The sequence below is a fragment of the Petaurus breviceps genome, unplaced genomic scaffold (genome assembly GCF_028583685.1).
Source record: "Petaurus breviceps papuanus isolate PSGF00001 unplaced genomic scaffold, PetGlider_PUasm1.0 186, whole genome shotgun sequence".
NCBI classification, from domain to species: domain Eukaryota; kingdom Metazoa; phylum Chordata; class Mammalia; order Diprotodontia; family Petauridae; genus Petaurus; species Petaurus breviceps.
In genome coordinates, this window is record NW_027185798.1 from 4,379,808 (window position 1) to 4,395,722 (window position 15,915).

General features: G+C 40.2%; 1 protein-coding gene across 1 annotated transcript in view; it reads left to right on the top strand.

Moving 5' to 3' along the window:
* Nucleotides 1–15,915, top strand: part of ANKMY1 (ankyrin repeat and MYND domain containing 1) — a 139,101-nt gene that overhangs the window by 55,274 nt on the left and 67,912 nt on the right. Inside the window, exons 8-9 of the mRNA XM_069089165.1 lie at nucleotides 2,150–2,321; nucleotides 12,078–12,218. Of these exons, the coding sequence (XP_068945266.1) occupies nucleotides 2,150–2,321; nucleotides 12,078–12,218 (313 nt within the window). The remainder of the gene's footprint in view (nucleotides 1–2,149; nucleotides 2,322–12,077; nucleotides 12,219–15,915) is intronic.

Sequence of the window (15,915 nt, forward strand, 5' to 3'; positions counted from 1 at the left end):
AGCTATTTCATGCCTCAATAATGTTTCCAAGTTGTATTGATTCTCTACATGTTACTAATTTTCCTTTTTTGGTAAAGATTATTTTTGCTCATTTTAGCCATATCCAACTCTTCATGACCCCATTTGGGATTTTCTTGGCAGAGATACTGGAGTGTTTTGCCATTTCCTTCTCTAGCTCATTTTACAAATGAGGAACTGAGGCAAATGACGTTAAGTGACTTGTTCAGGGTCACACAGTTAGTGAGGGTTTGAGGCTGAATTTGAACTCAGGAAAATGAGTCTTCCTGACTCCAGGCCTAGTGCTCTATGCACTATGGCTCGACTTAACTGCCTCAACATTTTTATTACCATAGTTTTTTATTTGGAAGTGGGCAATTTTTTTTCCTTTTTGTGTTTTTTCATTGCAACCTCTTATTCTACTTTCTTGATTAGAAGCCTGATATTAATTTTTTAAAGTCTAGGCATATGATAATACTTTTATCCCTACTTAACTTTGTCTTTTTAGGTATTACTTGAGAGGCATTATAGTATAGTGTAAAGACAGTTGGTCTTGAAACGAAGACAACTTGGGTTCAAATCCCATCTCTGATCTTTCCTGGCTGTGTGACCTTGGGCATGTCCCCTAACCTCCTCAGTGTTCTAGGTGATTCTCTAAGACTATAAGGTGCAGAGAAAATTTTGAACCTGCATTAGTAGAGAGAGTTTCTGTTACCAATAAAATAACTGGTGGGATCCTGATCCTAGGTATGCTCCATCAATCTGGCCTGTCCAGATCTTTCTGCATCTTTATCCTATTATCTGCCATATTAACTATTCTTCTGGGTTTCATGTCTTCTGAAGAAATAATGAATATATCATCTATGCCTTTATCCCAGTTGTTATCATCCCTATTGCCTTCTGAATAATAGATTTGAGGAATAGTGTACTTTAAAGGTAGAATGAATAGATTAGGGAGAAGGCTGTACATTCATAGATGGAATATGACCTTCGTAAATCTTTTCTCACCTTTGCAAATTGTATTCTTTTTTGATAAGTTGTATTTAGACATGTAATACCTAGAATTTTTACCTGTTTTGTGTCTGTATTTCTCATGTTGCCAGCAAGACTTTAAATTCCTTAAGGACAAGCGCAAGCATCATGTCTTATATGTTTTTCTATCTCAATATAATCCAACCCAATGAGTATTAGGTGTCTATTACGTGCTAGAAACTGTGATTCAAAGACCAGATGAAAAATAGTGCCTGTTCTCAAGGAGTTTACATTCTCTTAGCGCTTATATTTTAATGCCCAGCCTCCTTCAAAGCCTAGCATGAAAAAAATTCTTGAATGATTGTCCATAAAATGTAATTAGTGACTCAAGTATAATGTCAAAGCTTTTTCTATTGCCTCAGTTATCTCCATAAAATGTCGATATAATTGTGCAAGAAACAAAATGGACTCTCTTGGATGGGTGAATGTAGCAGCAAGCACCCCAAGCGTCCTCAGGGTTTGCAGCTACCACAGGTTCTTGGATCTGCTTTGTTAAAGGAAAGCAACTCAAAATGGGTTAACAAGCTTTCTTTAATCAGTCAGACATATATCGTTTACCTTGTTCAGGAGAAAAGGTCAGCACCCTGAACCTCAAAGTATACAGGCATAATTATCAAGACAGAAACATCAAGTAGACAGATTTCCAAACTGTCCAACCATTACATCCATACCCAGTCAACATCTGGGTTTCCACATTCTGGGTTTTTCAAAGCCGGGGGACTCTCAACAACGGCTTCCCAGAATCCAGATCAAATCACAGAACACTTCTCAAAGTGAGTCCCAAAACAAAGCTACACATCAGGGCTTATATAGCCTTCTCCTGGCTCAGAGAATGTAACAACCTTATTGACCCACTGGCCAATCAAAAAGTATCTACTGAAAAACAAGCCTCCCTCCCCAGGCTTCTGGTGCACTTTAGCCTAGGGGCAGGGAAGATCTTTAAAATTTACATTCGCATTACAGTGAACATGAACACAATCCCAGGGGCCTTTCAGATCGTGGGTTTGAGAGCCCCCGATGTTAGTTTCCACTTTTGGGAGGATAATTTTTTTGGAAGATAATTTTAGAATTTGTGCATAGGCATCCTGACTAACTGTGATCTTTATCACATTGATTTCAGACACAAATTCAGATGGACCACAATCCAGCTACTCCTACAGCGAGGGGCAGACCCCAACTATTGCAAGGTGCCTATGCATATTCTCTTCTTTCCCGTTAGAGCTGCAGATGTGGCTGGAGTTCAGCTCCTCCTGGAGCATGGCGCAAGGACTGATGTCCGGTTTCCATCAAAGGTACTGACCCAGTTTGATTGTACGGTGTTAAGCCTTGGGGTTTTGCCTGTACGTTAGTTATTCCCCTCTCTCTCATGAAGAGGTGGCCCTTTCTCCTTGCCAAGGACAAGGCCTCTACACACACAGGTGATTCCATTCCATCTCATCTTCTCCACCAGATTGTCCCTCTGTTACTGTCACTCTCTAATCTTTAGTCTTTCCCCTATCTACTGGCAGCTTCCCACAAACATGGCCATGCTTCCCTATCCTTAAAAGGACCTCACCTAATCAGACTGTTTTACTAGCTATTGACCTGTATCTGCCTTTCCTTTTCTGGCTAAACTCCTTAAGAAAGCTGTCTATAATCATTACCTCTGTTTCTTTTCCTTGTACTTTTGTCTAAACCCTCTCTGTTCTGGCTTCCAAGGTCATCATCCACCTGAAACAATTCTCTTCAAATTTACCAATGTCTCTGTTGACAATTGGGGTTAAGTGACTTGCTCAGGGTCACACAGCTAATAAATGTCTGAGGTCAGATTTGAACTTAGGTCTTCCTGATTCAGGACTGGTGCTCTATCCACCATGCCATGTAGCTGGCCCACCAGTGATCTCTTAATCGCTAAATCTAATGTCTTTTTCTCAGTTCTCACTCTTCTTGACCTCTCTGAAGCCTTTGAAAACTCTCTTGGGATACTCTTTTCTCTCTGGGTTTTATTGAAGCTGCTCTCTCTCGGTTCTCCTTCCATTTGTTTGACCCACTCCTGCTCGGTCTCCTTTGCTGGATTTTCCCCTGTGGTTGTCCCCTGAAGCTCTGTGCTAGGCTTTCTTCTCTTCTCCTTCTATATTATGTCACTTGCTTTTTCTTTTCATCAACCCCTAGGAGTTCAATTATGTCTATCCTGATGTTTGTCTCTCTAACCTCTCACATAATTGACTCCCTATTGGACATTTGAACTGGAAGTCTTGTAGACATCTTAAACTCAACATGTCCAAAACAGAACTCACTTTCCCCAAAGCAGATGATCTTCCAAACTTTCCTCTCACTATTGAAGGCACCACCAACCACCTAATTATCCAAACTTGCAAAATTAATCCATCCTTGAATCTTGATTTGCTCTCACCCCACAAATCCAATCTTCTTGTTTCTATCATCATGACTTTCATATACATCCTCTTCTTCCCAGGCACAAAGCCATCACCTTAGTGTGTCGTGTCTGGACTGCTTTGTGTTCCTGCCTCAGCTGTCTTCCCATTCTAGCGATCTTACCTGCCGAAGCGATTTCCTAACGTTGCCTCTGTACTTAATAAACTCCACTGTGCTCTATCTGCCACACGATCAAATACAAAATCCTTTTTGGCTTTCAAACCCTTTTGCAACCTGGACCCTCCCTCCCTTTCCAATCTTCTCCTTGCCATCCTCCATCCTCTATGATCCAATATCACTGGCTTTATTGCTGTTCCTTCCACATGACGCTCCATGTCTCCCATGCTGTGCATTTTCACTGGCCATCCCTCATGCCTGGGATGATTTCCTGCCACATTGTCATCCTGTGGCTTCCTTCAAGACTCCATTCAAATCCCATCTTCTGCAAAAAGCTTTTCCCATTTCCACTTGCCCCAGTCCCTGCACCCATAAGACCTTCCCTTAAGGTAACATCCCATCTCTCCTTTATATATCTTGCATGTACATAGTTATTTGCGTGTTCTCTCCCCCATTTGAATGTGAGATATTTGAGGGCAGGGAAAATGTTTCTGCCTTTCTTTGAATCCCCAGAACTTAGCAGTGTGCCTGACACATAGTAAACGTTTAACGAATGCTTGTTGACTGACTGACTGAGCTGGAGGAAGATCCAGCAAGGGACTCTGAGCAAGGACTCCTCATACTCCAGTGAACAATGAGAGTTCTGTAGGTGGAGCCCAGGTGAAGAGGACATTGAATGCCAGGTGGAGGAGTTTAGAGTCTTTGTTCAGGAGGCAATGGATGTCCATCGCAGGATTCTGAGCAAGGGAGTTATGAGCTGAGAGTAATATTTTATAGGGCTGGTTGTTTAGGGAGAGAGCCTGAAGTCAGGAGGCTGTGACAGTTGTCTCCATGTGGAGTGAGAAGGGTCTGAATGAGAGGGGTGTCAGGGGGAAGAGAAGGATGTTATTGTCTTTAAGGAGTAATTTGAAGTTATTTTAATCAATAAAATCTTAGACTCATAGCTCTGGAGACAGAAGAAACTTCAGAAACCAGCTAACTTAAACCTTTCATTTTATAGAAGAGGGGAATAAAACTCAGAAAAACTAAATAATTTGTCAGAGTAATATTACAGGATAAAAAGGTGGCCCAGTGGATACAGTGCTGGTTCTGGAGTCAGGATGACTCATCTACAAGAATTCAAATCTGGTCTCAGACACTTACTAGCTGTGTGAACCTGGGCAAGTCACTTAACCCTGTTTGTCTCAGTTTCCTCATCTGTAAAATGACCTGGAGAAGAAAAATGGCAAACTTCTCCAGTATCTCTACCCAAAAGAACCCAAATGGGGTCATGAAGTCAGATGAATGAAATGACTGAACATGAATGAAATGACTGAATAACAACAAATAGCAAGAAGCCAGCTAGTTCACCCCTTTCATTTTACAGAGAAGGAAACTGAGGCACACACATGTTAAGTGATCTAGGGTCATAGATTTAAATCTAGAAGGGCCTCAAAGACCATCTAGTTCAATTTTCCACCCTATTTTATAAATGAGGCCCCAGGAGGTGAATTGACTTACCTGAATCAAAGCTCTCTTACTGCACTGAAATTAATTTTGAGGATATTGTTAGATGCAAATGTTCTATTGATTGGTGGGTGTGATAGTAATGGCAATTAAAGATTCCCCTGTATTGGCTTGGTTTTCAAATTGATTGTATTAAAACCCAGAGTTTGTTAATCCCACCTGTGGGATGGGCTTGTTGATGTGAAAAGAAAGTCCTGAAGTGGGAGGAGCTGGTGACTTAGATTTGGAGAGACACTAGAGAGAGGCGGAAGATCTTTTTTTGGTAGCAGCACCTCGTGGAGAGAGAGAGACTAAGAGGATTGCTGGTGGCCGCTTTGAATTGCCCTGGACTTTTGAGACCTGCCCCCTGAGCTGCCAAGGACTGAGGAGACATGGCTGTTTTGCTGGTACTTTGTCTGTCTGTTTTGATGTTATTTTGCCAGATTTGTCCACTGGTGAAAGACTGTCCTGTTGAAGAAGTCCTGGAACCTGGCATTTGGTTAAGAAGGCCTGAGACTGTCCTGCAGACAGAGAGTGAATACTGTCCACTGGTGAGGGACAGTACTGTTGTTGCAGGGGTCTGGAGACTGTCCTGCAGACAGAATGAATACTGTCCACTGGTGAGGGACAGTACTGTTGTTGCAGGGGTCTGGGAGCCTTTCTGTTGGTTCAGAAGCCCTGAAGAAGGATTTTCTTGTTGTATGTTTACAGAAATCCTGGGAGAGGGCTTTGCTAATGTGTTCAGGGGTTCTAGGGCTGTTCTACAGACAGAGGATAAATTCATGAAGGGACTGGCAATGTATCTTATGGCCTTGCTAAGCCTTGTCTCTCCAGGAACTAAGATTGCTGAGAACTTGCCTCGTGTCAAGATGAAGAAAAGACCTCCATTTGGGTATTAAGTGCTGTGTTTAAACTTGATGTAACTCTGGGGTAGATTCAATTGTGATCCAGGGGTGGGGAACTTTTGACCTTTTTGTGTTCTATGGTTGAGCAAATGAATGTATTTTACTTATGTTTGGAAACTAATCTCCATTTGAGAAGAGGGGCTTTGTGGTGGACTTAATTAAGGTATAGCCTAGGGGTGGAGAAGTATTTGGAACAGAGACTTTGTAATTGATTGAATGATTGGAAGGTCCTGGGGTGGGGTAGTACTTGGAGATTATTTAATCATACTTAGTAAATGCTGTATTTTGAATGATGTCATGTTTTGATCTTCTCTGTTCTGGGTTTGTCACTGAATAAAATAGAGAGCACCTATGCTGGTATTTTGAACCTGGGAAGTTGCCTTCTTGCTTGGTATTACATTACAGTGGGTCCATCCCTAACTTGTTGAAGTAGATCAATATTCTTTTTTTTTGTTGTTTGTTTCCTTTTAGTTTACAGGATTCAATTCCACAATTCCTTGAATTTCACATTTTGTCCCCCTCCCTCCACCCCCCACCATGGCGGCTTATAATCAAGTATAGGATCTGTAAATACTTTCACATTATACAATGGTCAGGTTATAAGGATGGATTGTACCAGCTGGATTGAAAAATGGTAAAGAGGACATAAAATCAAATAAGAGAACGAAAAAGATCAGGTATTTTGCTTCCACCTGGATATAAATTTAGTTCTTTCTAGTTCTTTCTCTGGATGCACGTTTTTCTCTCCATCATGCGTCTTTTGGGATTGACTTATATCCCTGCATTGTTGAGAAGAGTCCAGTCTATCAAAGTTGGTCATCACACATACGTTGTGTCTGTAATTGTGTACAAATTTCTCCTGGTTCTACTCTTCTCACTCAGCATCAGTTCTTTTAAGCCTCTCCAGGTAAATATGAAGACTGCCCGCTCCCCATTTCTTATAGTGCAATAGTATTCCATAACATGCATATACCACAACTTGTTCAGCCATTCCCCAATTGATGGGCACCCCCTTAATTTCCAATTCTTTGCCACAACAAAAAGAGCTGCTATAAACATTTTTGTACATATGGGTCTTTCTCCCATTTCTATGATCTCTTTGGGATATAACCCTAGGAGTGGTATTGCTGGATCAAAGGGTATGAAAGAATTTATAGCCCTTTGGGCATAATTCCAGATTGCTCTCCAGAAAGGCTGGATCAGTTCACAACTCCACCAACAATGCATTAGTGTTCCAGTTTGCCCACATCCTCTCCAGCATTTGTCATTTTCCTGTTTTGTCATCTTAGCCAATCTGACTGGTGAGATGTGGTACCTCAGAGTTGTTTTGATTTGCATTTCTCTAATCAATAGTGAATTAGAGCATTTCTTCATGTGCTTATAGATAGCTTTAATTTCTTTCTCTGAAAACTGCCTGTTCATATCCTTTGAACATTTATCAATTGGGGAATGACTTGTATTCTTATAAATTTGACTCAATTCTCTGTATATTTTAGAGATGAGTCCTTTGTCAGAGACATAGGTTGTAAAGATTCTTTCCCAATTTCCCACCTCCCTCTTAATCTTGGTTACATTGGCTTTATTTGTACAGAAACTTTTCAATTTCATGTAGTCAAAATTATCCATTTTACATTTTATAATGTTCTCTAATGCCTGTTTCATCATAAAGTCATTCCCTCTCCACAAGTCTGATAGGTAAACTATTCCTTGTTTTAGCAGACTGCTTACAGTATCAACCTTTATACCTAGATCATGAACCCATTTAGACTTGATTTTGGTATAAGGTGTTAGATAATGGTCTATGTCCAGTTTCTGCCATACTATATTCCAGTTTTCCCAGCAGTTTTTGTCAAATAGTGAGTTCTTATCCCAAAAACCAGGGTCTGGGGGTTTATCAAACAATACATTACTGTAGTCGTTGACTTCTGAATCTCATGTGCCTAATATATTCCATTGATCCACTCCTCTATTCCTCAGCCAGTACCAAGTAGTTTTGATGACTGCTGCTTTATAGTACAGATTTAAATCTGGTAAGGCTAGTCCACCTTCCCTAGCATTTCTTTTCATTAATTCTCTTGATATTCTGGACCGTTTATTCTTCCAGATGAATTTTGTTACTATTTTTCTAACTCTATAAAGTAGTTTTTTTGGTAAATTAATTGGTATGGCACTAAATATATAATTTAATTTAGGTAAAATTGTCATTTTTATTATATTAGCTCGACCAAGCCATGAGCAATTGATATTTTTCCAATTAGTTAGATCTGACTTTATTTGTTTGAAAAGTGTTTTGTAGTTATGATCATACAGGTCCTGGGTTTGTTTTGGCAGGTAGATTCCCAAATATTTTATAATGTCTACAGTAACTTTAAATGGGATTTCTCTTTCTACTTCTTGCTGTTGAATTTCATTGGAAATATATAGGAATGTTGAGGATTTATGTGGGTTTATTTTATATCCTGCAACTTTGCCAAATTTATTTATTGTCTCAAGCAGTTTTTTACTTGATTCTCTAGGATTCTTTAAGTATATCATCATATCATCTGCGAAGAGTGATAGCTTGGTCTCTTCTTTGCCTAACTTGATTCCTTTGATTTCTTTTTCTTCTCTAATTGCTACTGCTAACATTTCTAGTACCAGATTGAATAAGAAGGGTGATAGTGGACACCCTTGTTTCACCCCTGATCTTATGGGAAATGCTTCTAGCTTCTCCCCATTACATATAATACTTGCTAATGGCTTTAAATAGATGCTACCTATTATTTTAAGGAAGGCTCCATTTATTCCTATACTTTCTAATGTTTTTAATAGGAATGGATGTTGTATTTTGTCAAAAGCCTTTTCTGCATCTATTGAGATGATCATGTGGTTTCTGCTAGTTTTATTGTTGATATGCTCAATTATACTGATGGTTTTCCTAATATTAAACCATCCTTGCATTCCTGGAATAAATCCTACCTGATCAAAGTGTATTATTCTTGAGATAAGTTGCTGTAGTCTTTTGGCTAGTATTTTATTTAGAATTTTTGCATCTATATTCATGAGGGAGATTGGTCTATAATTTTCTTTCTCTGTTTTATCTCTTCTTGATTTAGGTATCAGTACCATATTTGTGTCATAAAAAGAATTTGGTAGGACTCCTTCTTCACTAATTTTCCCAAATAGTTTGTAGAGTATTGGAATCAATTGTTCTTTAAATGTTTGATAGAATTCACTAGTGAATCCATCTGGCCCTGGAGATTTTTTCCTAGGGAGGTGACTGATGGCTTGTTCAATTTCTTTTTCTGAGATGGGATTATTTAAGTAATTTACTTCCTCTTCAGTTAATCTGGGCAACTTGTATGTTTCTAAATATTCATCCATTTCCCTAAGATTGTCAAATTTATGTGCATACAATTGGGAAAAATAATTCCTAATTATTGTTTTGATTTCCTCTTCATTGGAGGTATATTCACCCTTTTCATTTTTGATACTCATAATTTGGTTTTCTTCTTTCTTTTTTTTATCATATTGACTAAGGGTCTATCAATTTTTTTTTTTTTCATAAAACCAGCTCTTGGTTTTATTTATTAGTTCAATAGTTTTCTTAATTTCGATTTTATTAATCTCTCCTTTAGTCTTCAATATTTCTAGTTTAGTATTTAACTGGGGATTTTGAATTTGTTCTTTTTCTAGGTTTTTTAATTGCATGCCCAATTTGTTGAGCTCCCTTTTCTCTAATTTAATCACGTATGCACTCAGGGATATAAAACTTCCCCTAAGAACTGCCTTTAATGTATCCCACAGATTTTGGTATGTTGTCTCATTATTATCATTCTCTTGAATGAAATTACTGATTGTTTCTATAATTTCTTGTTTGACCCACTCATTCTTTAGGATTAAATTGTTTAATTTCCGGTTAGTTTTTAGTCTGTCTTTCCCTGGCCCTTTATTGCATATAATTTTTATTGCATCATGATCTGAGAATGATGCATTTAATATTTCTGCCTTACTGCATAGAATTGTGAGGGTTTTATGCCCTAGAACATGGTCAATTTTTGAGTATGTGCCATGAACCGCTGAGAAGAAAGTATATTCCTTTTTATCCCCATTCAGTTTTCTCCAGAGATCTATCATACCTATCCTCTCTAAAGTCCTGTTCACCTCCTTAACTTCTTTCTTGTTTATTTTGAGGTTGGATTTATCAAGTTCAGATAGGGGGAGATTAAGGTCTCCCACTAGTATAGTTTTGCTATCTATTTCTTCCTCTAATTCCTTTACCTTCACCTCTAGGAATTTGGATGCTACACCACTTGGTGCATATATGTTAAGTAGTGATATTGCTTCATTCTCGATGGTGCCTTTTAACAGGATATAGTTTCCTTCCTTATCTCTTTTAATTAGGTCAATTTTTGCATTTGCTTTATCTGAGATAAGGATTGCTACCCCTGCTTTTTTTACTTTAGCTGAGGCATGATATATTTTACTCCAACCTTTTACTTTTACCTTGTGTGTATCCCTCTGTTTCAGATGTGTTTCTTGTAAACAGCATATTGTAGGATTATGATTTCTAATCCATTCTGCTATCCGTCTCTGTTTTATAGGAGAGTTCATTCCATTCACAATTACAGTTATGATTGTTATCTGTTTCTTTTCCCTCGTCCTATTCCTGCCCCCGTTAATGTTCGTATTTTCCCTCCCTTCTCCCTTCCCCCCCTTAATAGTTTTCCTTTTGACCACTGCCTCCCTCAGTGTTCCCTTTCCGGCCCCCCTCCCTTTTCCTCCCCTTTTCCCCTTACTACTTCCCTCCCTACAAACCACTCCCACCCCCCTTTTGTAACCCTTTTCCCCTCCTACTGCCTGTAGGATATTGTTATACCTAATGAAGTATGCTATTTTTTCTTCGCATCAAGAATGACAGGAACAGATCTCATGGGAAGCTCCTCTCTCTCCCCTCTTTCCCTCTAAAATGATTCTTTTTGCGTTCCTTCTCTATAGCATACTATGCTTAACTGGTTGTTAATCCCTCCTTGTACCAGAACCAATGAGGGAAAAGCTCATATGCTTCCCAACACCCTCCCTTTTTTTCCTCTGCTATACAGTTTTTATGCCTCTATGAGTGGCATAATTTACCCTTTTCCACTTCACCCCATCCCTTTGTAGCCCTTAACAAGATTTTTAAAAAATAGTCATTTTGTGTATTTTATACTCATACCCTGTACTTGTCTCTTACCAGTTTGCTCTTATCAAATAGCAGGGTGTGTGTGTGTGTGTTCTCCTTGTTTACCTTTCTAAGTCACTGTTGCTTCTCGTAATTGGAGGTTGAATTTTCCATTGAGTTCTGGCTTTTTTATCAAGAAGGTCTGGAACTCTGTTATATCATTGAATGACCATCTCTTTGCCTGGAAGAATATGCTCAGTCTCGCTGGGTATGTGATCCTTGGTTGTAATCCGAGCTCTTTTGCCTTCCTGAAAATTGTATTCCACTGCCTCCGATCTTTCAGTGTAGAGGCTGACAAGTCCTGTGCAATCCTCACTGTGGACCCTCGATATTTGAATTGTTTCTTTCTGGCCACTTGAAGTATTTTCTCTTTTATCTGGTAGTTCTGGAGTTTGGCCACAACATTTCGAGGATTTTTCAGTTTGGGATCTCTTACAGCAGGTGTCCGGTGGATTCTCTCGATTTCTATTTTCCCCTCAGGTTCTAGTATCTCAGGGCAGTTTTCCTTAACGAGCTCTTGGAGAATGTTGTCCAGGCTCATTTTTTCATCATAATTTTCTGGTAGGCCTTAGATCAATATTCTTGTCTTCATTTGTTACAGGCAATTTCAATCATGTGGTTACCTGAACATGTTTCTCTGCGCTGGCTGTCTGTCCTCTGTCCCCCGCTTCAGCTACATCTTAGCTCTTTTGGGACTGAGGAATTTCTTGCTATGTGATCCTCATCTTTGGTGGACAGAGTGTGTGCAATCTCTCATGGTCCTTCTCTCTGCTCATACTGACATCCCTTGAGCTCATATTGACTTGGAGCATTTTGAGAGGGAAAACTCCTGTGCTGCTGCAACGGCAGCCATCGTCCGCCAGTCTCTGGTGCTTGTCGCCCCTTCTCTCTGTCACACGTGGTTGGGTATCTTTTTTTTTCTGCAGATGAGAGCACTCACTCCTCTGCACATAGCAGTGTCCCTGCCTGAGGAGGCAGGCATTAAAATCACAGAGCTATTGCTTCATGCCATCACTGACCCGGATGTGAGAGCTGAAGATCAGAACGAGAGATACAAGATACACAAGGTATTTTACTTTGACCATACAGGAGAGGGAAGGAATTAAGCATTCGGGTGACCAGCATGTGGTAAGTGCTTCAGCTGGGGCCAGGCATGTTGGAGATAAGAGGATGAAAACAGAACATGTCACAGGGGAAAGAGTCCCTTGCTGCATGTGCCCCCTCCTCTTCCCCCACACCCATTTTACCAATGGGAAAACTAAGGCCCAAGAAAGTTTTAAGTTTCATTGAGTCACAGAATAATAGATTCAGAGCTGGAAGGGAACTGAGAGGTCAACAGGTCTGCCCCACCCGCCCCCATTGTATAGAGAAGGAGACTGAGGCCCAAGAGTTGAAGTGGCTTGTCAAAAATCCTGAGATCATAAGCTTGAATCTGGAAGGGGATCTGAAAGCCATTTTTTGCTAATTATCAAGATGAGGAAACTGAAACCCAGGACAGAGAAATAACTTGTCCAAGGTCACACAGATGGTACTTATTTCAAATATGCTGCCCTACTTACAAATCTGAAAAAAAAAAAAAACCAAGATACCTCTCTTAGATCACATGGAGTATGCTGGAAAAAGGTCTAGTTCTAGTACCATAGGACCTGAGTTCAAATCTTGCCCCTAACCATGGCTGCCTTAGATCACAGAACTAAGAACTGGTCATCTCATCCAGCCTCCTCATTTACAGATGAGGCCTAGAGAGTGAAGTGCCTTGTCCAAGTTTCAGTGGACAGTAAGCGGCAGACTTGGGATTTGAATTCAGGTTCACCTAGCTGAGAGCTAGAAACTGCTGCCTTTTCTCTGATCAGACCCTTCTATGGGCATCTGTGCATTTCACGTTTGACTTTCTCTTACCTCCTACAGCACCTCTCTCCCCACTTTGGCTCTGTCCAGAACCTTGAATCCATTTGCCTGGTTCTAGGTATTGACACCTTATTCCTCATATAATTTTTTCCATGACTTCCTTATTACCTTTCCCAATTACCTTCTCAGTGAAGGGTTTGTCATAGCTCTGGGTGCCTTGGATCTTACCCTTACCACACTTTGCCCAGAGAAAATGGGCCAGAAGGGTTGGCACCTTCTCTTTTGCTTTCAATTAGTCTCCCATCTTCTGAGAAACTAACAGCTGGGGTAAGTTCTTGGTATTGAAATTGTAGGTACAGGGAGAAAGCATTGTGCTTGGGGACAAGGTGGCCAGCTGGACATGCTGGCTGTGGGGCCTGGCTAGAGAGGGTCTGCAGAGTCAATGAGCATTTTCATGAGGATGCTTGCGGATTTATTTGGCTAAGCTGGACATCTTTCTGGGATTGTTGTTTAAGCAAGACTATTATTTGATTTTGTACAGCTCTGAGCTTGCCCTAGGAAGTTTTTTGTTATCTTGCTTTTGCTAACAGAGAAGAATGGTGGCCAAGTGACTGGAGAACCAGCTTTGGTGCTCAAAAGACCTAGGTTCATATTCATCCTGGCTCTGTGAGCCTGGGCAAATCACTCGACCTCTTTAAATATGTAAGTTGCAGAGAGGGGGCTAACTTGTGATGGTTCATTATGTCAGTGAAACAGCCACCCCTATCCTCTGCTGACAATCTTTGGGCATTAAGTCAAGAAGGTGTATTATAGGCGTGGCTAGGTAGCTCAGTGAAAAGAGCACCAGCCCTGGAGTCAGAAGGACCTGAGTTCAAATCTGGCCTCAGACACTTAACACTTACTAGCCGTGACCTCCCCCCCCCCCAAAAAAAAAAGCAAAAAAAAAAATAAAGGTGTATTATAGCACACTTCATGATGAAACCACCAACCAGCAGGGCTGCCAAAGAAAGTAGGGGTTCTGTTGTGGGGGTGCCAGCAGCTTAGCCTGGTAGCCAGCTGCCTCCCATGAAGGCCATAGCAGATCTGGTCTGGAAAGAGCTATTGAGGATCAAGCCAGCAGATCTCTTCTTGGAACTCATGGAATTGTTGACTGAGAACTGGAGGGAAGCTCAGAGACCATTTAATCTAAGCTCCTTATTTTTGTTGAGGGGATAACTGAAGCCAGTCTGATTTAAGTGGTTTGCCAAACATCACACAGGTAAATGTCAGAGGTGGGATTTGAACCTCAGTCCTTTGACTCTCAAAGTTCTGGGTTCACATGGACCAGGTTCTAGAGGTCTGATCCCTGAGATTTCAGTTTCTGTATTTGGCTCACTATTCCATTACACTGAAGTAAAATTCAAGGGAAATATTGAAAACAAAGCTTAGGCATAATGCATGTTTGGGGGTTTTCCCACAGTAGGTAAAGGACTCCCCAAATTCCCTCAGAGGTATTTATTTCAGTTATCAAAGAAAATATGTAAAATGCAAAAGACTCACAGGAATACATGTGAACAAATACAGGAAACACAAACAATTCAATAACCCAAGTGCATTCATTAGTCTTTTTTTTTTCTTTTTGGAGGGCAATTAGATTTAAGTAACCTGCCCAAAGGTCACACAACTAGGTTTTTTTTTTTTGTTCGTTTGTTTGTGTGTGTTAAGTGTCTGAGGCCGGATCTGAATTCAGGTCCTCCTGACTCCAAGGCCAGCACTCTATTCACTGTGCCACCTAGCCGCCTCATTCATTAATCTTCTTGAAGATAAAGACACTTTGTGACATTGTAGAGCAAACATTCCCCATTAAAATTTGCCTTGGACCTCAACAAAAGCATTATTGATTCATCATCTGTATGGCCTTTAAGTGTAATGTAATCTCCCTGCTTATCTCTTTTTGGTATGTTTTTATTCACTAAAGATTTATCTGAAACTACGAATGTTACTTCTGCTTTTTTGAGTTTGTTTAAAGCATAATAGATTTTGCTTCAGCTTTTCTTTTAACACTATGCAAATCATTGTGATTCAAATGTGTTTCTTTTAACCAATGTGTTGTTGGATTCTGTTTTCTAATCCATTCTGTTATATTCCATTTTATGGATGAGTTTATCCCATTCACATTCAAGGTTATGATTATTAAGTGTGTATTTCCCTCTATCCTATATCCTTATACATTTTCCTCTTTCTATTCTTACCGCCTCCTTTTACAAATAATGTGATAAAAGGGAGCGATTTGCCTGTTACTTGTAATCTACAAATAAAATGACTTATTTCTTCCCTGTTGCAGATTTTCTCTTCCTCTTGTTCCATCCTGATCCCAGGTTTTTATCTTTCTTCTTTTCTTCTTAATCTTTCTTTCATGTTTCTCTCTCCAGCATTTGATTCCATTTTGCTTATGATTATTACTATACCTATCCTACCTTCCCTCTCAGATATCTCTCTCTGTCTCTCTGTCTGTCTCTCTCTCTCTCTCTGTCTCTCTGTCTCTGTCTCTCTGTCTCTGTCTCTCTCTGTCTCTGTCTCTCTCTGTCTGTCTCTCTCTTTCTCTGTCTCTCTCTGTCTCTGTCTCTCTCTCTGTCTCTGTCTGTCTGTCTGTCTCTGTCTGTCTCTCTGTCTGTCTGTCTCTCTCTGTCTCTTTCTCTCTGTCTCTGTCTCTCTCTCTGTCTCTCTCTGTCTCTGTCTGTCTCTCTCTCTGTCTCTCTGTCTGTCTCTCTCTGTCTCTGTCTGTCTCTCTGTCTGTCTCTCTCTGTCTCTGTCTCTCTGTCTGTCTCTCTGTCTCTGTCTCTCTCTCTGTCTCTGTCTCTCTGTCTGTCTCTCTGTCTGTCTCTCTCTGTCTCTGTCTCTCTGTCTGTCTCTCTGTCTCTGTCTCTCTGTCTCTGT